The sequence below is a fragment of the Oncorhynchus kisutch genome, unplaced genomic scaffold (assembly GCF_002021735.2).
Source record: "Oncorhynchus kisutch isolate 150728-3 unplaced genomic scaffold, Okis_V2 Okis05a-Okis16b_hom, whole genome shotgun sequence".
Lineage (NCBI taxonomy): Eukaryota > Metazoa > Chordata > Actinopteri > Salmoniformes > Salmonidae > Oncorhynchus > Oncorhynchus kisutch.
Genome location: NW_022261982.1, coordinates 6,575,879 through 6,598,126, shown reverse-complemented (window position 1 = coordinate 6,598,126; position 22,248 = coordinate 6,575,879). Strand labels below are relative to the sequence as shown.

The following is a 22,248-nucleotide window of genomic DNA, read 5'->3' as shown; positions in this document are numbered from 1 at the left end:
TGAGCAACCGAAAGGTTGCAAGATCGAATCCCCGAGCTGACAAGGTAAAAATCTGTCGTTATGCCCCTGAACAAGGAAGTTAACCCAATGTTCCGAGGCCATCATTGAAAATAAGAATTTGTTCTTAACTGACTTGCCTATGTACAAACGCTAGCAGGACACCGACGACAACATCCGGTGAAATTGCAGAGCGCGAAATTCGAAATACAAAAATCGGAATATTAAAAATTCATGAAAATACAAGTGTCTTACATAATTTAAGAGTCTTATTAATCCAACTGCGTTGTCAAATTTGAAAAAGGATTTACGGAGAAAGCATACCAAGCGATTATCTGAGGACAGCTCCCCACATCAAAATACTTTTTCAACCAGCACAGGCGTCACAAAATCACAGACAGCAATTAAATAAATCACTTACCTTTGAAGATCTTCCTCTGATTGCAATCCCAAGGGCCCCAGCTACACAATGAATGGTCGTTTTGTTCGATAATGTCCTTCATTATTTCCCAAAAATATCAGTTCAGATGGCGCGCTTGATTCAGTAGGTCACTCGTTCAACATGCACACAAACGAATCCTAAAGATTACCGGTAAAGATCGGCCAAAAAATTCAAACGAAGTTTCCAATTAATCCTCAGGTATTCTAATATGTAAATAAACAATAATATTTAAGACGGAGAATAGTGTGTTCAATAGCAAAGATAAATAACGAAGAGCGTATTCTCGTTGATGCGTGCAACATGACTACTTTTCTAATGGGGGACATCTTGGAAAAACTACAATTACTAATTTTTCAAAAAACAAGCATGAAACCCTTAAAGACTGTTGACATCTAGTGGAAGCCAAAGGTACTGCAAAATGGGTCCTATCAATTTGAATATCCCATAGGCAAGCATTGAAATATTCCGGATCGATTTTACTCAAGGTTTTCGCCTGTCATATCAGTTCTGTTATATCCACAGACATTATTTTTACAGTTTTAGAAACTTCAGAGTGTTTTCTATCCAATGCTACCAAGTATATGCATATCCTAGCTTCTGGGCAGTTTACTTTGGGCACGTCAGTCATCGGAAATTCCGGACAATAACCAGTATGCTCAGAAAGTTAAAGGTTAAAAAAATATATATATTTTTTAAATACACTACCATTAGTGGTGAAATAAATGAATAAATTCTAAAGTTACAAATGTCCATGTTTTTGAAAGAATAGCACATTTTTTGTCCAATCAAATAATGTCAAAGTGATCAGAAATACAGTGTAAACATTGTTAATGTTGTAAATGACTATTGTAGCTGGAAACGGCTGAAGATCTCGTACAACGCTGTGTACTACTCTTCACAGAACAATGCAAACAGTCTCTAACCAGAATAGTGTCTAGAAGGCCAGCATCCCGGAGTTGCCTCTTCACTGTTGACATTGAGATTGGTGTTTTGCGGGTACTATTTAATGAAGCTGCCAGTTGAGGACTTGTGAGAAGTCTGTTTCTCTAGACACTCTAAAATACTTGTCCTCTTGCCCAGTTGTGCACAGGGGCTTCCCACTCCTCTTTATATTCTGGTTAGAGCCAGTTTGCACTGTTCTGTGAAGGGAGTAGGACACAGAACTGCACGAGATCTTCAGTTTCTTGGAAATTTCTCACATGGAATAGCCTTCATTTGTCAGAACAAGAATAGACTGACGACTTTCAGAAGAAAGGTCTTTGTTTCTGGCCATTTTGAGCCTGTAATCGAACCGACAAATGACCCAGATACTCAACTAATCTAAAAAAGGACCGTTTTATTGCTTCTTTAATCAGCACCACAGTTTTCAGCTGTGCTAACATAATTGCAAAAGGGTTTTGTAATGATCAATTAGCCCTTTAAAATGATAAACTTGTATTAGCTAACACAACATGCCATTGGATCACAGGAGTGATGGTTGCTGATAATGGGCCTCTGTACACCTATGTAGATATTCCATTTAAATCATCCGTTTCCAGCTACAAGTCATTTACAACATTAACAACGTCTCCACTGTATTAATGGTCAATTTGAGGTTATTTTAATGGACAAATAAACATACTTTTCTTTCAAAAACAAGGACATTTCTAAGTGACCCTAAACTTTTCAACGGTAGTGTATGTATTCATTTCAGTAGGCTTTATGGGAAGGGGAATAAAACTATTCTAAAACTGGGGTGGAGTCAAAAACTAAGAGGAAAAGTGGTGAAAATGATGAGCTATATCATCTTCCACTCAACATCACAAGGGTTATAGTAGAATTTGTGTTTAAAGTAATGACAAAAATATTTCACCCTGAAACTGTATCACTGTGTGAAATCCATTAGACACATAAGACTATACGTTGGTAATATGTGCAGCGTTGGCAGGATAGAATTACAACATTATGTTCCTTACAGGACATTCTGTCCCCACCCGGAGTGGAGAAACTGTTAGACTTGTCTATCATGAAACATGTTGCAGAATATGATAAACAATGTAAGTGTACAGTGGAACAATACAGCCATCCTAAAGCAGGGTGGGGTTCTCGACTGATGTGTGTATAAAAGATGGGCTCTGAACTTGAGAGGGCAGAGCTCTCTGAATAAAGAACTGATCATTTGTATGCTGGGACTCTGTTTATTAAACCTTAGAGCCTTACAACCTCTAGGATACAGATGGAGTTATAAAATAGTTCAGGTGGAACATTGGGATAGAAATTCTCGTGACAAAGGGGGTTAGTAACTACACAGACTCATTTCATAGAACTTCAAAAACACTGGCAGTTTGTCTCCTTCACTTCTTTAGTCTACACTCTGATCACTCCAGATAGCCCAGTGAATAAAACAAATGCTGACAATACTGGAGTCATCCATACAAGTCTTAGCAGCATGAAATAACGTCTATAATGCATTCCAAAAGTATTCAGACCCCTTGGCTTTTTGGTTTTGTTACATTACAGTCTTATTCTAATTCTCATCAGTCGACACACAATACCCATAATGGCAAGGGCAAAAACAGGTTTTTAGAAATAACATGAAATTTATGTAAGTATTCAGACCCTTTACACAATAGTCAGTTGAAGCACCTTTGGCATCGATTACAGCCTTGAGTCTTGTTGGGTATGAAGCTACAAGCTTGGCACAATTGTATTTGGGGAGTTTCTCCCATTCTTCTCTGCAGATCCTCTCAAGCTCATGGTCAGAGTCCTTTAGGTACCTTTTGGCAAATTACAAGTGGACTGTCATGTGCCTTTTACTGAGGAGTGGCTTCCGTCTGGGCACTCGACCATAAAGACATGATTAGTGGAGTCCTGCCGAGATGATTGTCCTTCTGGAAGATTCTCTCGTCTCCATAGAGGAACTCTGGAGCTCTGTCAGAGTGACCATCAGGGTTCTTGGCCACCTCCCTGACCAAGGCCCTTCTCCCCCGATTGCTCAGTTTGGCCAGGTGGACAGCTCTCGGAAGAGTCTTGGTGGTTACAAACTTCTTCCATTGAAGAATAATGGAGGCCTCTGTGTTCTTGGGACCTTTAATGCTGCAGAAATGTTTTGGTACCGGTCTCCAGATCTGTGCCGACACAATCCTGTCACGGAGCTCCACGGACAAATCATTCCACCTCATGACTTGGTTTTAACTCTGACATGCAGTGTCAAATGTGGGACCTGACATAGACAGGTGTGTGCCTGTCCAAATCATGTCCAATCAATTTAATTTACCACAGGTGGACTCCAAGTTGAAAAAACATCTCAAGGATAATCTCATAGCAAAGGGTCTGAAAACGTATGTAAATAAGCAAAACAATTTTTTTTTTAAATTGCATTTGCAAGACTTTCTAAAAACCTGTTTTGGCTTTGTCATTATGGGGTATTGTGTGTAGATTGACGAGGAAAAACATGGAATCAATTTTAGAAGAAGGCTGTAACGTACCAAAATGGGAGAAATGGGAAGGGGTCTGACAGTGCCCTCGGAAAGTATTCAGACCCCTTGACTTTTCCACATTGTTATGTTCAAGCCTAATTCTATAATTAAATAAAAATATATCCTCAGCAATTTACACACAATACCCCATATTGACAAAGTGAAAACAGGATTAGACATTTTTGCAAATGTATAAAAATAAAAATTTAAACAAGAGACTCAAAATTGAGTTCAGATGCTTCCTGTTTCCAATGATCATCCTTGAGATATTTCTACAACTTGATATATACAAAATATTAAATATCCACTACTGTTCAAATGTTTGGGGTCACTTAGAAATGTCCTTGTTTTGAAAGAAAAGCACATTGTTTGTCCATTAAAATAACATAAAATTGATCAGAAATACAGTGAAGACATTGTTATTGTTGTAAATGACTATTGTAGCTGGAAACGGCAGATATTTTATGGAATATCTACATAGGTGTACAGAGGCCCATTATCAGCAACCATCACTCCTGTGATCCAATGGCACGTTGTGTTAGCTAATCCAAGTTGATCATTTTAAAAGGCAGTGGTTAAGGGCGCTGTACTGCAGCGCCAGCTGTGCCACAAGAGACTCTGTGTTAAGAAGCAGTGCGGCTTGTTTGGGTTGTGTATAGGAGGACGCATGACGTTCAACTGTGGTTCAGACTAAAGAAGCAATAAAACTGGCCTTTACAACTCTGCCTAGAAGGCCAGCATCCCGGAGTCGCTTCTTCACTGTTGACGTTGAGACTGGTGTTAAGTGACCCCAAACTTTTGAATTGAACTCAGGTGCATCCTGTTTCCATTGATCATCCTTGATATGTTTCTACAACTTGACATATTAAATATATATGTATCAGATATAAATCACCAGGATGTGGTAGTCTACTGGTTATGTTCAACACTTCTCCAATCGTTGTTGAGATCTGATATTCTGTGCAGCAAACAAATCAAAATTCAATATTGACAGTGATGATGCCATGGCCTATTTTGAAATGAGGTATGCCTAACTTGCTGATTGAGGGTATTAAACATTTTCAACGTTCTTGAGACAATGTGTGGGCAAAGGCAGGCGTTACAAGTTTAAAGTGTTTTTGCTTCACTGTGAAGTCTTGAGTTGTTCAGGGATGTGAGATGTCAGAATTACAGAATTCAACCTAGCAATAGACTGGTCATAACTTATGGAGGTCTAATATATGAAGATAACTTATAGATAGAAACAGCTCTTACCATGACTAACAGTTGTCCTAATCTTCTCCTCTTCTTCATCTTTAAGGTTGACATTCAGCTCCAGTGTTTGACTGCAGTCTTCCAGCTTCACGGATGCCATCTCTGGATCCTGCAGAGCAAACTGGGCTCCACTGTCACAATCAGGACCCAGTGACTGTAGGTTTCTACTCAGTGTGGAAGGAGAGAGGCAGGCTGTGTTTGTCCTCACTGTTGATGTTACTGGCCTCAGACTTAATCTGAGTCGGTCTGTAGTAATAAAGACAAAAGGACGCAAAAGTTATTTTCTTGACAGTTCTGGCACTTTATTCTGTTCAATTATCTCATTTCAGTCGATCAGGTAGATAATCCCTGACAAAACATTCATTCACATTAGACACAAAGTACACATTTTAAATTGCACAACATAAGTGCACTTAATCTATAGTAGATTTCCTAAATTCACATAAATGCATAAATGACTCAAAATCCATTTAGTACAAGATCGCAGTATGTTTCAGGCAGCACTATGTACTATTTACCTGAATCACCTTGTCTTCACTGTATTATTTCACTCACAAAAACCAATTGTATTTCCCGTTCACACCATATTAAGAATTATCAGGGGTCGTACAGTGGCAAGTCAAATTCAAGGACTTTCAGGCACTAATATTTATTTACTTGAAGTCCCGTGTGAAAACCCTGAATTATAGATAAATATAGAAACAACTGAATGTGTCTGAATATTAGAAAACATGTAAAGAACTGATAATCATTACATTCAGCTTCAAAACTGTAGAGCAACTGAAATGTTCTCTCTCTGATGAGGCACTATCCAAGTTGTTGATAACCTCACCAATGAAAGCTATGAAGTACATATCATTCACTATTAAAGTATCCTTTGTCACAGCACATTTATGGACGCAAGATTTCTGAACAGGCCTCGAAACCATGTCAGGACTAGTAGAAAGACCAGTTCTGACAGTAGGTCCTCTTACTACAGGACCAGCCATAGAAGCTCCATCAGTCTGACAGCAGGTCCTCATACTACAGGACCAGCCATGGAAACTCCATCAGTCTGACAGTAGGTCCTCTTACTACAGGACCAACCATGGAAGCTCCATCAGTCTGACAGTAGGTCCTCTTACTACGGGACCAGCCATGGAAGCTCCATCAGTCTGCACTGTAGTTCCACCAGTCTAACTTACAGCCTCTGCATATGATACATCATGACAGATTCTATATCTCTGAGCATCTCTCTGCACCTGGCATCCACCAAATGCTGCTGTGTCCTCCCCACAATTGCAACACTTAACCGTCACATTGCTCCAACATTCACCGTGATCATGTTCCCCACCACACTTTGCACATTTTTTCACTCAACAGCTACATGTCCCATTCTTCGGCATTTAAAAACACTGATGATTCACGGTTGCTGCTCCAGTTTCAACTGTTCTGCTATGGAATCCTGACCTGTTCACCAGACGTGCTACCTGTCCCAGACCTGCTGTTTTCAACTCTCTAGAGACAGCAGGAGCGGTAGAGATACTCACAATGATCGGTGATGAAAAGTCAACTGACATTTACTCCTGAGGGGCTGACCTGTCGCACCCTCGACAACCACTGTGATTATTATTATTTGACAATGCTGGTCATCTATGAACATTTGAACATCTTGGCCATGTTCTGTTATAATCTCCACCCAGCACAGGCAGAAGAGGACTGGCCACCCCTCATAGCCTGGTTCCTCTCTAGGTTTCTTCCTAGGTTCTGGCCTTTCTAGGTAGTTTTTCCTAGCCACTGTGCTTCTACACCTGCATTGTTTGCTGTTTGGGGTTTTAGGCTGGGGTTCTGTACAGCACTTTGTGACATCAGCTGATGTAAGAAGGGCTTTATAAATACATTTGATTGATTGATTGATGAGGCTGGGTCAAAATCACTGACATTGAAGCTAAGGAATCTTATTCTGTACTTTTCCAGACAAAACCTTCTAACACCTCAACAACACTGATAAGCTTTCACTTCTTTCACCCTCTTTCCTACTGATCAACCTTTAGGCTTCAACCACTCTGTCTCCCTTCACATGTTCTTTAACAATATCATCCATGGACATAGATATTATTGACTGTGTGTTTGTTTTTACTCCATGTGTAACTCTGTGTCGTTTTATCTGTCGAACTGCTTTGCTTTATCTTGGCCAGGTCGCAATTGTAAATGAGAACTTGTTCTCAACTTGCCTACCTGGTTAAATAAAGGTAAAATTAAAAAATTAAAAAAATATTGGGACCTCAGAGATTATTACTCCCTTCAATGTAGCATCAGCTCCAGGGTCATGGCTTCTGAGCTTTGTCCCATTATGATTTTCCAATTGAAGAATCTTCCCTTGCTGAACCTGACCAGCACAAGATATTAACAATCTACCATTTTCAATTGTTTATTTCACCTTTATTTAACCAGGTAGGCTAGTTCATTTACACGGCTGCATCCCAGTTTAACTTCACCTCTTTTTATGGCCTTGGTTAATCAGGGTGTAAATGAGGCCCTGTGGTCTCCTCAAACACCATACCAACTTTCCACTCTGACACATTATTACTTGCAGACACTTGGTCCTCCATGGAATGAGTTTGACACGTGCTCCGATTCATCCGCATTAATCGACGCCATTACATGCAGTTGGCCTCTCTCACCAAATGGTGAAGGATAACTTCAGTTAGCTTCCCTCTATTTTGACACTATCACACAGCCTCATGTCGCCATTTCACCACGAATAAACTCATAGAAAGACGACCGAAATCGTTCCCGCCATTTGACTTGCCTCGTCCGAAACATCCTGATCTCGCGAGCTTTCATTAACGAAACAGTGCATGTAAACTCGCGAGAACAGGATGGTTCGGACGAGGCTATTTTCCAGCTCATAAACATTTTTTCACAAAACCAATAACATGTAAAAACGACCTCAAATAAGTGGCATCTTTATGAAATGACTTTGACGAAATTATGTACATACACTCAGATAAACCCAAAGTCTAGTTATGTGACCCTTAAAAAAATTTATTAACACGTTCTTCACTCACTCGGTTTGACCCCAAAATAACACATACAATTAAAACCTTTACCAAACGTGATAATACATTGACGGATTTGTTACCTAGCGTGTTATATATTCTTTCGACATTAGAAAGTTTAAACATGCTATTACATACCTGCTATGATACATTTGAAACGGACACAACCACTATCGACACAACAGCACCGTTCTGTCGTTTCGACCCGGAACTTCCTGTTCCCCACTTGGACAGTGCAGCAGCGTCATCTTGTTCTCTGGTGTACTGACATTTGCACAACTATAACCTGTCTGCAGCCACCTACTGTAAGGTTAGTAAACTGTAGAAGAAAATACATTTCCTTTGCGGAAAAGGGGAGGGGGAACAACGACCTCAAAACCAAATACATAAATAGATAAATAACAACATCCCACTCGTTCAGTCACAGTCCTATTCAAATCACATCCCTACACAGTCTCATGGGCCTCGTAGGGAGGAACATCTTCAGTCAGTATTCTCTGCAATTAGTGGTGTAAAGTACATTAGTACAAATATTTTAAGTACTTTTTGGTGTCAGGGAAAATGTATGGAGTTTTAGGAGTATCTGTACTTTACTTTTGATATTTTTTGACAACTTCCACTTTTTCTCCACTACATTCCTAAAGAAAATAATGTACTTTCAACTCCATACATGTTCCCTGACACCCAAAAGTACTCGTTAGATTTTGAATGATTAGCAGAACAGGAAAATTGTTAAATTCGCTCATCCCTACTGCATCTGATCTGTCGGACTCACTAAACACAAATACTTTATTTTTAAATTACTGATGTGGTCTTAAATTCAATCTGGAGTGCCAGAGTGCGCTTTGTCGTTCGTAAATTCAGAGCGTTGTCAGACTGTCAGTTCGTATCGCTCTCGGAGCGTTCAGAGCCACACTGGACGCTCTGGCGGAGGAGGAGGGTTGATTCAAGCGTTCTGACCTCACAACGGCAGTCAAGCATCCAAGATAACTGGTTAACATTGACTAGCTTGCTAGCTACTTCCAGTACAAATGAGAGAACTCTGACATTTCACTCGCCTTAGCAGAGCTGGTTAGGCTGTGTTCATGTTATCCAGAGCATTGGTGACTTTAACTGTGCTTCAGGCAACAATTTAATAACGCATTTTTTTGCCGACGCTTACTGACACCGGCCGTATTCAAAGGACGTTGAGCGTTTGTTTTTCATCAATTATTCTGTCCTCTGGCACTCAGACGAGAGTGGTCTGAAATCGGAGTATATAGCCAGAGCGAATTTAGGAACGCAGGCTATGTCTGAGTGTTGGAGTGTGCCCCTTACAGGTTAGGATAATTAACGTGGCAGGTTAGGTGAATTACCGTGGCAGGTTAGGAGACTAGGATTGGGGTTAGCTACAATGTAACAGATGTCAACAACTGTTGTCCCAACGCAAAAGAAACGGCCACGGACCAATGGGGAGCATCAATTGGTGTAAAGTAGATATCATGAAACACCCGATATCAGAGAACGCCCCTAATTGCGGTCTGCAATTACACCTCTTACGGATCATGGGGCCAGGCTTCCAGTCTGTAAGCATGCTTTCCACTGTGCTCAGAGGGCATTTTCCGTACTGCAGTTCGGCTGAAGCACGGCCCAATTCCTATTGATGGCCCCATTGCGAAGTCACGTTTTTTTTTAAAAATAAGACAATTTACTCATCAAGTCTGTAAACAAAACATCCATTGAATTATTCAAGTAATTGCCGTAGTCAGATTTTTTCCCATCACTCACAGCCAAGGTTAACCATTTTAGATTCATGCTGTGAGGTGGGTGAGCTTATGCCACATGCAGATGCTGAAGGGAAAACACACCTCTTGACCTGCTGTTTATAATGTAGGTGCAGCCTCGTCTCATAGACTAGGTGTACCATAGTACATATAAATCAAGGACTCTCAAAACAGTATTATGTTACGTTTTTCTGGTTACAACAGACAGATGGTTACTCAATACATGGAATTTGGTGGTGCTGTGCTGTAACAGCGAGCTGAGCCAGTTGAAAGTATTGACAACAGGGATATATTGTTGGTGACTGTGTGCTCCTTCATTAGTTTTGTGTTTATTATTATTTTACTTCTGGTACCCTCCTACCTGAGAGGCATGAGGCCTGAGAGGCGTTGCACTGTTAAAATCATCCCAGTGTGGAGATGAAACACCTGTGTGTTGCAAAGATACATGCTCTGTCCTCTCTGCTCTACCTAGGTGTTTTAATGTGGGTAATACAGAGATAATGCTAATACCGAGAGAACCACTGCTCTACCTAGGTGTTTTAATGTGGGTAATACAGAGATAATACTAATACCGAGAGAACCACTGCTCTACCTAGGTGTTTTTATGTTGGTAATACTAATACAGATAACCACTGCCCTACCTAGTGTTTTAATGTGACTCATACAGAGATAACCGTTGGACATGCATTTTCCATTATGCCATTGTGTTTACCACTTCAGATCCTTAAATTGTAGTTTGAAGCATATACAGGGCATTATACAAGACCCCTTGACTTTTTCCACATATTGTTACATTACAGGCTTATACAAAAATTCATTAAATGCATGTTTTACCACTCATCAATATACACATAAATTTATACAAATGAATACCTTATTTGCATACATTTTCAGACTGTAACGCTCAATGAGTGAATGGGTGTGGAGTCAGGCGCAGAGAGCGGGATGCAGGGAAAAACACGCTTTAATGTCCAAAATCAAAGGAACAAAATAGTTATACCCAACACAGGAGTAACTATAAAAACAAAATAGTACCCTTAGGTAAAATACCAGGACAGCGAGAAAACCCAACAAAACACTAACACCTCTCACAAGTACAGAAGAACAAGCCCGCACAAACAGAAGCGGGCTACACGAACTTAAATAACCCCACCCTAACAACCAAACAATGAACAGGTGAAACCAATTAGACAAAACCAAACGAACACGGAACAAAGGATCGGTAGCAGCTAGTAGACCGGCGACGACGACCGCCGAGCGACCACCCGAACACGAAGGGGAGCCACCTTCGGTAATATTCGTGACACAGACCCTTTCCTCTGAGACTCAAAATTCAGCTCAAGTGCATCCTGTTTCCATTGATCATCCTTGAGATGTTTCTACAACTTGATTGGAGTCCACCTGTGGCAAATTCAAATGTATGGACATGATTGGAAAAGGATCACACCTGTCTTTTTAAGGTCCCACAGTTGACAGTGCAAGTCAGAGCAAAAACCAAGCAATGAGGTCGAAGAAATTTTCCGTTTTGCTCCGAGACAGATTTGTGGTGAGGCACAGATCTGGGGAAGAGTACCAAAACATTTCTCAATTCTTTGTTGGCTGGGCTCCCCGCTTGTGCCTTCAAACTCCTGCCCTACATTGGGCGCAAACCTTTTAAGGGCTCCCGAGTGGCGCAGCAGTCTAAGGCACCTCATCTCAGTGCAAGAGACATCACTACAGTCCCTGGTTTGAATCCTAGCTGAATCACATCTGGCCATGATTGGGAGTCCCATAGGGAAGCGCACAATTGGCCCAGCATCGGTAAGGATTGGCTGGGGTAGGCCTTCATTCTAAATAAGAATTTGTTCTTTACTGACTTACCTAGTAAAATAAAAAATTTAAAAATTGGACGCATGCCAGCAAAGCCACGAAACAATACATGAATTGCACTATAACAGTGAGAAACGGTGCCCACAAACTGTTAGGACCAACAGCATAGTCTCAACAACTTACCACGGCTTCACCTGGCTATCAGCGGAGTCTGGCAACGAAACATTTCATTCAGCCTCATTTACTGCCTTTTAAAATAAAATGGCTGACTTACTTAAACAAATGTGGTTTCTACTGACAATTGAGATGTACAAACTATGGCATAAGGGGACGATAAGAGGCAATCCGTAATTTCGATTAAGACATTAATGAGCGAGCTAGGACGGACGTAGTCAATGTAACTATTTGTTCAGCTACATGTGAAACACCAAGTCAGAACAGTAGGCAAAATTAAGATGTGAAACTAGATAAAATTATTAGGGTGAGGCACATGGGCTACTAACATCTTACTACACAACATACACTTAGTATTACTTTCTTAGCTACAGTATACATATCTTCCTGGCATATTACATAATTTATGCAGTAGCATACAAGACATTTTTGGACTCACTTTGTTGTGCTGTGATCACTTGAACAGGAAGGTGGCGCGGCAGTAATTTATGGGCATATTTTGTCATCAAACTTCGTCAACAAATTATGGCATTCTCTGGATTTGTGGTGCTTCCAAGACAACTGGGAACTCGAAGAAGAAAAAAAGGAATCATGATGACGTCAGTGATCTTCAGGTCGTAGCTGTAGAAAGACCCCGAGTTCCCAATTTACAATTCTGAGTTGGATGAAAGTTCAAAACGTATTTTCTCAGTCGTAGCTTGTTTTTCCCCAAGTTCCCAGTTGTTTTGAACTCACACAAGTCAGATTTTGCAGTACAGAGTTAAGTTGATTTGAGCGTGGCACAAATCAAGCTTCATTGACAGCACGGCCAATGTTGAATGTTTACAGTTTTAAACTAGGAAAAGAGCCCCTTAATCTTAGACTTGGGACCACACAGCCACTCCACTGAATAGCAGGCTAATGATTGCTTTGCAATGCTTGCAGTTAGCCACTGATTCCTTCCAAACCACTCATTGTTGAATTGCAATTTGTTGTGATGTTTATGTCCAACGGCCGATGAGCACCGACACAAGGTAAAAAACTCTGTTGTTCTGCCTCTGAACAAGGCAGTTAACCCACTGTTCCTAGGCCATCATTGTAAATAAGAATTTGTTCTTAATTAACAGACTTGCCTAGTTTTTTTTTTTTTAAAGAAGTGTCTACTAGCTCATTCCCACAGAATACTGCAGAGGGACAACCTGGTCTCAGAGCAAAACGTATTATGTATTACAAAAACATCTGTGTCATTCCATTTAGTATGTTAGGTTACATTACAATACCAATATAAACTGAACTGAAATATAAAGTAAACATGTAAAGTGTTGGTTTCATGAGCTGAAATAAAACATTCCAGCAATGTTCCATGTGCAGAAAAAGCTAATTTCTCTCAAATGTTGTGCACAGCTTTGTTACTATCCCTGTTCGTGAGCATTTCAGCCTTTGTCAAGATAATCCATCCACCTGACAGGTGTGGCATATCAAGATAAAACAGCATTATCATTACACAAGTGCACCTTGTGCTGGGGGACAATGAAAGGCCACACAACACAATGTCAGATATCTCAAGTTCAGGGAATGTGCAATTGTCATGATGACTGCAGGAGAGATTTCAATATTTATATCTCTACCATAAGTCACCTCTAACGTTCTTTTAGAGAATTTGGCAGTACATCCAACCGGCCTCACAACTGCAGATCACATGTAACCACGGCAGCCCAGGACTTCTTCACCTGCAGGATTGTCTGGGAGGGGGCTGAGTAGTATTTCGGCTGTAATCAAGACCTGTTGTGGGGAAAAACTCATGCCGATTGAATGGGCCTGGCTCCCAAGTGGGCCTGTGCTCTCCCAAGTCCCACCCATGGCGGAGCAGTAAGGTACTTCATTTTTACCCAGAAATTACTTGATAAGAGATAAAAACAGCTGTCATGTGATATCCATAGATTATGGACGCTTATTTAAAATGACTGATTTCCTTATACAAACTATAAATCTTTGAAATTGTTACGTTTAGATTGTTGTTCAGTATAATACGACTTCTAGGATGTATCGTATGTTACGAATTACAATTCTTACGTTATTTTACGCATTGCTATTCATACAATATGTTACGAACTTGTAATATGTTTATTTTTTTTATTTTTTATTTCACCTTTATTTAACCAGGTAGGCTAGTTGAGAACACCTTTATTTAACCAGGTAGGCTAGTTGAGAACACCTTTATTTAACCAGGTAGGCTAGTTGAGAACACCTTTATTTAACCAGGTAGGCTAGTTGAGAACAAGTTCTCATTTGCAACTGCGACCTGGCCAAGATAAAGCATAGCAGTGTGAGCATACAACAAAGAGTTACACATGGAGTAAACAATTAACAAGTCAATAACACAGTAGAAAACAAAGGGGGGGTCTATATACAATGTGTGCAAAAGGCATGAGGAGGTAGGCAAATAATTACAATTTTGCAGATTAACACTGGAGTGATAAAAGATCAGATGGTCATGTACAGGTAGAGATATTGGTGTGCAGAAGAGCAGAAAAGTAAATAAATAAAAACAGTACGGGGATGAGGTAGGTGAAAAGGGTGGGCTATTTACCAATAGACTATGTACAGCTGCAGCGATCGGTTAGCTGCTCAGATAGCTGATGTTTGAAGTTGGTGAGGGAGATGAAAGTCTCCAACTTCAGCGATTTTTGCAATTCGTTCCAGTCACAGGCAGCAGAGTACTGGAACGAAAGGCGGCCAAATGAGGTGTTGGCTTTAGGGATGATCAGTGAGATACACCTGCTGGAGCGCGTGCTACGGATGGGTGTTGCCATCGTGACCAGTGAGCTGAGATAAGGCGGAGCTTTACCTAGCATAGACTTGTAGATGACCTGGAGCCAGTGGGTCTGGCGACGAATATGTAGCGAGGGCCAGCCGACTAGAGCATACAAGTCGCAGTGGTGGGTAGTATAAGGTGCTTTAGTGACAAAACGGATGGCACTGTGATAGACTGCATCCAGTTTGCTGAGTAGAGTGTTGGAAGCCATTTTGTAGATGACATCGCCGAAGTCGAGGATCGGTAGGATAGTCAGTTTTACTAGGGTAAGCTTGGCGGCTTGAGTGAAGGAGGCTTTGTTGCGGAATAGAAAGCCGACTCTTGATTTGATTTTCGATTGGAGATGTTTGATATGAGTCTGGAAGGAGAGTTTGCAGTCTAGCCAGACACCTAGGTACTTATAGACGTCCACATATTCTAGGTCGGAACCATCCAGGGTGGTGATGCTAGTCGGGCATGCAGGTGCAGGCAGCGACCGGTTGAAAAGCATGCATTTGGTTTTACTAGCGTTTAAGAGCAGTTGGAGGCCACGGAAGGAGTGTTGTATGGCATTGAAGCTTGTTTGGAGGTTAGATAGCACAGTGTCCAAAGACGGGCCGAAAGTATATAGAATGGTGTCGTCTGCGTAGAGGTGGATCAGGGAATCGCCCGCAGCAAGAGCAACATCATATGTATGATATGCTAACATACTAAGTAATAGCTAAAAAGTAGTAAGTAGTTGCAAAGTTGCTGATTAGCTAAAATGCTACAGTCCTCCTTGATGAGATTCTAAACACAGCAGCCTTTGCCTAAAAGTTTGAGTTACACGCCCACCCTTCCACAGAGCAGGAGTAAGACTTCTCTCCTGTGTGACTACATTGGTGTGTTAAGTTGCTATGGTGAGAGAAACTCACCCAAAAGTCAGAGCAGACGTAAGCAGGCTTCTCTCATGCGTGTGTTCTCTGATGAACTATTAGCTCGGTTGCTGTTTTGAAGCATTTTACACAAACAGAGCAGGAGTATGGCTTCTCCCCTGTATGTATACGTTCATGTGATTTTAAGCTGGAAAGTTGCGAGAAACTAGTTCCACACTCAGAGCAGTAATACGGCTTCTCTCCTGTGTGTGTTCTCTGGTGAACTTTTAGCTCATTTGAGGTTTTAAAACATTTTCCACAGTCAGAGCAGGAATAAGGCTTCGCTCCTGTGTGTATACGTTGGTGTGTTTTTAAGGTGCCCAGCTGAGAGAAACTCGCCCCACAGTCAGAGCAGAAGAAAGGCTTCTCTCCTGTATGTATACGTTCATGTGATTGTAAATGGGAAAGTTGAGAGAAACTAGTTCCACAGTTAGAGCAGACGTAAGGCTTCTCTCCTGTGTGTGTTCTCTGGTGAACTTTTAGCTCATTTGATGTTTTAAAACGTTTTCCACAGTCAGAGCAGGAGTATGGCTTCTCCCCTGTGTGTGTTCTCTGATGAACTTTTAGATGAGTTGATGTTGTGAAGTATTTTCCACAGTCAGAGCAGACGTAAGGCTTCTCTCCTGTATGTATACGTTCATGTGTTTGTAAGATGGAAAATTTAGAGAAACTAGTTCCACACTCAGAGCAGTAATACGGCTTCTCTCCTGTGTGTGTTCTCTGATGAACTTTTAGCTCAGTTGATGTTTTGAAGCATTTTTCACAGTCAAAGCAGAAGTAAGGCTTCACTCCTGTGTGTATAAGTTGGTGTGTTTTTAAGGTGCCCAGATGAGAGAAACTCGCCCCACAGTCAGAGCAGAAGAAAGGCTTCTCTCCTGTGTGAGTCTTCTGGTGAACCTTTAGCTCATTTGATGTTTTAAAACTTTTTCCACAGTCAGAGCAGTAATAAGGCTTCTCTCCTGAGTGTGTTCTCTGATGAACTTTTAGATGAGTTGATGATGTGAAGCATTTTTCACAGTCAGAGCAGACGTAAGGCTTCTCTCCTGTGTGTGTTCTCTGATGAACTTTTAGCTCATGTAATGTTTTAAAACATTTCCCACAGTCAGAGCAGGAGTATGGCTTCTCCCCTGTATGTATACGTTCATGTGATTTTAAGTGGGAAAGCTGAGAGAAACTAGTTCCACAGTCAGAGCAGACGTAAGGCTTCTCTCCTGTGTGTGTTCTCTGATGAAGTTTTAGCACCGTTGATGTTTTGAAGCATTTTCCACAGTCAGAGCAGGAGTAAGGCTTCTCTCCTGTGTGTATTTTTAGGTGTATTCTTAGCTTTGATAGAAATGGGAAAATCTCTTCACAATGTGGGCAGTGATGAGACCTCTTAGCTCTCTGATCTTCCTGCTGTTGCTCTCTGGATGTGGAGAATGTCTCAACATGGTATCCTGTGTGAACATCAGAAAAAACAGTCAGTTGGTGTGATATACATGTTAATCAAATGTATTTTATGAAGCACTTTTTACATCAGTAGTTGTCACAAAGTGCTTAACCTGTCTGGTTCAAATCCCATAATTAAAATTATTTTACACCATTTTAAAGATAAACTTATTGTAAATCCAGCCACAGTGTTCGATTTCAAATAGGCTTTACGGCGAAAGCACACTCTGCGATTATGTTAGTTCAGCGACTGGACACAGAAACCCATACAGCCATTTTCCAACCAAGGAGAGCTTCACAAAAGTCAGAAATAGCATTAAGATTAATCACTTACCTTTGATGATCTTCATCTGGTGGCACTCCCAGGTCTCCATGTTAGACAACAAATGTTTGTTTTCTTCGATAAAGTTCATCTTTATGTCCAAATACCTCCGTTTTGTTGGTGCGTTTAGTTCAGAAATCCAAAGGCACAATAAGCACTCTCGAAAAGTCAAAAAACACAATAAAATATAGTAGAAACATGTCAAACGATGTTTAAAATCAATCTTCAGGTTGCTTTTGTCATAAATAATCAATAATATTTCAACCGGACAATGGAAAATGGAAAAAGGTAAACAAGAAATGCGCGCTCCCGATCACGTGCCTGGCTCATGGATGGAAATTTCCACTGTCCTCTCATTGAAAGCGGTGTATCTCCCTCATTTTTCAGAGTAAAAGCCTGAAACAATGCCTAAAGACTGGTCACATGTTGAGGAAGCCATGGAGATCTGAAACAACAACAGTTTTGGAAACTTCAGAGTGCTTTCTATACAAATCTACTAATTATATGCATATCCTAGCTTATGGGCGTGCGCAGCAGGCAGTTTAATTTGGGCACGCTGTTCATCCAAAAATTCTAAATGCTGTCCCCTACCCAGTGAAGTTAACAGAAATCCAGCCTAAAATCCCCAAAGAGCAAGAAATGCAGATGTAGAAGCACAGTGGCCACAAAAAAAACTCCCTAGAAAGCAGGAACCTAGGAAGAGACCTAGAGAGGAACCAGGCTCAGAGTGGTGACCAGTCCTTTTCTGGCCATACCGGGTGACAGGTAGCCTAGTGGTTAGAGCAACCGAAAGGTTGCAAGATCGAATCCCTGAGCTGACAAGGTAAAAATCTGTCGTTCTGCCCCTGAACAAGGCAGTTAACCCACTGTTCCTAGGCTGCCATTAAAAATAAGAATTTGATCTTAACTGACTTGCCTAGTTAACCTGTTTGGGTGCATGTCCAAACGCTAGTGGGACACCTACGACAACATCTGGTGAAATTGCAGAGCGCAAAATTCAAAATACACTCAACATCACAAGGGTTAGTAACTACATAGACTCATTTCATATCATCCTCCACTCAACACCACAAGGGTTAGTAACTACACAGACTCATTTCATATCATCCTCCACTCAACACCACAAGGGTTAGTAACTACATAGACTCATTTCATATCATCCTCCACTCAACATCACAAGGGTTAGTAACTACATAGACTCATTTCATATCATCCTCCACTCAACATCACAAGGGTTAGTAACTACATAGACTCATTTCATATCATCCTCCACTCAACATCACAAGGGTTAGTAACTACATAGACTCATTTCATATCATCCTCCACTCAACATCACAAGGGTTAGTAACTACACAGACTCATTTCATATCATCCTCCACTCAACATCACAAGGGTTAGTAACTACACAGACTAATTTCATATCATCCTCCACTCACTAGAACAAGGGTTAGTAACTACACAGACTCATTTCATAGAACTTTAAAACACTGGCAGTTTGTCTGCTTCACTTCTTTAGTCTACACTCTGATCACTCCAGATAGACCAGTGAATAAAACAAATGCTGGCAATACTGGTGTCATCCATACAAGTCTCAGTAGCATGAAATAACATCTACACTGCATTCAAAAAGTAAATAGACCCCTTGATTTTTTTCAACATCTTGTTACATTACAGCCTTATTCTAAAATTGATTAAATCATTTTTTCCCCCTTCACATCAATCTACAAACAATACCCCATAATGACATCACAATACCCCATAATGACAAGGGCAAAAACAGGTTTTTAGAAATAACTGAAATATTACATTTACGTAAGTATTCAGACCCTTTATACAATAGTTAGTTGAAGCACCTCTGGCAGCAATTACAGCCTTGAGTCCTGTTGGGTATGAAGCTACAAGCTTGGCATACTTGTATTTGGGGAGTTTCTCCCATTCTTCTCTGCAGAAGCTCTCAAGCTCTGTCAGGTTGGATGGGGATCGTCTCTGCAAAGCTATTTTCAGGTCTCTCCAGAGATGTTTGATCGGGTTCAAGTCCGGGCTCTGGCTGGGCCACTCAATGACATTCAGAGACTTGTAACGAAGCCACTCCCACGTTGTCTTGGCTGTGTGCTTCGGGTCGTTGTCCTGTTGGAAGGTGAATCTTCACCCCAGTCTGAGGTCCCGAGTGCTCTCAAGTTGGTTTTCATAAAGGATCTCTCTATACTTTGCTATGTTCATCTGTCATTTGATCCTGACTAGTCACCCAGTCCCTGCCGCTGAAAAATATCCCCACAGCATGCTGCTACCACAACTATGCTTCACTGTAGGGATGGTGCCAGGTTTTCTCCAGACATGACGCTTGGCATTCAGGCCAAAGAATTCAATCTTGGTTTCATCAGACCAGAGAATCTTGTTTCTCATGGTCAGAGTCCTTTAGGTGCCTTTTGGCAAACTCCAAGTGGACTGTCATGTGCATTTTACGGAGGAGTGGCTTCCGTCTGGGCTCTCTACCATAAAGGCCTGATTAGTGGAGTCCTGCAGAGATGGTTGTCCTTCTGGAAGATTCTCTCATCTCCATAGAGGAACTCTGGAGCTCTGACAGAGAAGAACCATCGGGTTCTTGGCCACCTCCCTGACCAAGGCCCTTATCCCCCGATTGCTCGGTTTGTCCGGGTGGCCAGCTCTAGGAAGAGTCTTGGTGGTTGCAAACTTCTTCCATTGAAGAATAATGGAGGCCTCTGTGTTCTTGCGACCTTTAATGCTGCAGAAATGGTTTGGTACTGGTCTCCAGATCTGTGCCGACACAATCCTGTCACGGAGCTCTACAGACAAATCCTTCCACCTCATGACTTGGTTTTAACTCTGACATGCAGTGTCAAATGTGGGACCTGACATAGACAGGTGTGTGCCTGTCCAAATCATGTCCAATCAATTGCATTTACCACAGGTGGACTCCAAGTTGTAGAAACATCTCAAGGATCATCTCATAGCAAAGGGTCTGAAAAGTTATGTAAATAAGCAATTTTTTTATTTTTTTTATTACATTTGCAAGAATTTCTAAAAACCTGTTTTGGCTTTGTCATTATGGGGTATTGTGATGTCATTATGGGGTATTGTGATGTCATTATGGGATATTGTGATGTCATTATGGGATATTGTGTGTAGATTGACGAGGAAAAACATGTAAATCAATTTTAGAAGAAGGCTGTAACGTACCAAAATGGGAGAAATGGGAAGGGGTCTGACAGTGCCCTCGGAAAGCATTCAGACCTTGACTTTTTCCACATTGTTATGTTACAGCCTAATTCTATAATTAAATACAAAAATATCCTCAGCAATCTACACACAATACCCCATAATGACAAAGTGAAAACAGGTTTAGACATTTTTGCAAATGTATTAAAAAATTAAAACAAGAGACTCAAAATTGAGTTCAGATGCTTCCTGTTTCCAATGATCATCATTGAGATGTTTCTACAACTTAATATATACAAAATATTAAATATCCACTACTGTTCAAACGTTTGGGTCACTTAGAAATGTCCTTGTTTTGAAAGAAAAGCACATTGATTGTCCATTAAAATAACATCAAATTGATCAGAAATACAGTGTAGACATTGTTATTGTTGTAAATGACTATTGTAACTGGAAACGGCAGATATTTTATGGAATATCTACATACAGTGCCTTGCGAAAGTATTCGGCCACCTTGAACTTTGCGACCTTTTGCCACAGTTCAGGCTTCAAACATAAAGATATAAAAGTGTATTTTTTTGTGAAGAATCAACAACAAATGGGACACAATCATGAAGTGGAAGGACATTTATTGGATATTTCAAACTTTTTTAACAAATCAAAAACTGAAAAATTGGGCGTGCAAAATTATTCAGCCCCTTTACTTTCAGTGCAGCAAACTCTCTCCAGAAGTTCAGTGAGGATCTCTGAATGATCCAATGTTGACCTAAATGACTAATGATGATAAATACAATCCACCTGTGTGTAATCAAGTCTCCGTATAAATGCACCTGCACTGTGATAGTCTCAGAGGTCCGTTAAAAGCGCAGAGAGCATCATGAAGAACAAGGAACACACCAGGCAGGTCCGAGATACTGTTGTGAAGAAGTTTAAAGCCGGATTTGGATACAAAAATATTTCCCAAGCTTTAAACATCCCAAGGAGCACTGTGCAAGCGATAATATTGAAATGAAGGGGTATCAGACAACTGCAAATCTACCAAGACCTGGCCGTCCCTCTAAACTTTCAGCTCATACAAGGAGAAGACTGATCAGAGATGCAGCCAAGAGGCCCATGATCACTCTGGATGAACTGCAGAGATCTACAGCTGAGGTGGGAGACTCTGTCCATAGGACAACAATCAGTCGTATATTGCACAAATCTGGCCTTTATGGAAGAGTGGCAAGAAGAAAGCCATTTCTTAAAGATATCCATAAAAAAGTGTAGTTTAAAGTTTGCCACAAGCCACCTGGGAGACACACCAAACATGTGGAAGAAGGTGCTCTGGTCAGATGAAACCAAAATTGAACTTTTTGGCAACAATGCAAAACGTTATGTTTGGCGTAAAAGCAACACAGCTTATCACCCTGAACACACCATCCCCACTGTCAAACATGGTGGTGGCAGCATCATGGTTTGGGCCTGCTTTTCTTCAGCAGGGACAGGGAAGATGGTTCAAATTGATGGGAAGATGTATGGAGCCAAATACAGGACCATTCTGGAAGAAAACCCGATAGAGTCTGCAAAAGACCTGAGACTGGGATGGAGATTTGTCTTCCAACAAGACAATGATCCAAAACATAAAGCAAAATCTACAATGGAATGGTTCAAAAATAAACATATCCAGGTGTTAGAATGGCCAAGTCAAAGTCCAGAC

General features: G+C 40.9%; 1 protein-coding gene and 1 pseudogene across 5 annotated transcripts in view; both read right to left on the bottom strand.

Annotated features, from left to right (window-relative positions):
* The window catches only part of LOC116359801 (oocyte zinc finger protein XlCOF6-like), a 36,064-nt gene that overhangs the window by 6,031 nt on the left and 7,785 nt on the right, over window positions 1–22,248 (bottom strand). Inside the window, exons 1-2 of one of the 5 annotated variants that reach the window (XM_031813536.1) lie at window positions 8,331–8,465; window positions 5,152–5,397 (exon numbers count right to left, since the gene is read on the bottom strand). The exons of 3 other annotated variants lie outside the window; for them this stretch is intronic. In XM_031813536.1, coding sequence (XP_031669396.1) covers window positions 5,152–5,251 — 100 coding nt within the window. In that variant the 5' untranslated portion in view covers window positions 5,252–5,397; window positions 8,331–8,465. Of the gene's footprint in view, window positions 1–5,151; window positions 5,398–8,330; window positions 8,466–22,248 lie in introns of those variants that run through there. One more of the 5 variants, XM_031813539.1, reaches the window with a different exon arrangement.
* On the bottom strand, window positions 15,301–17,110 carry LOC116359811 (zinc finger protein 135-like; annotated as a pseudogene).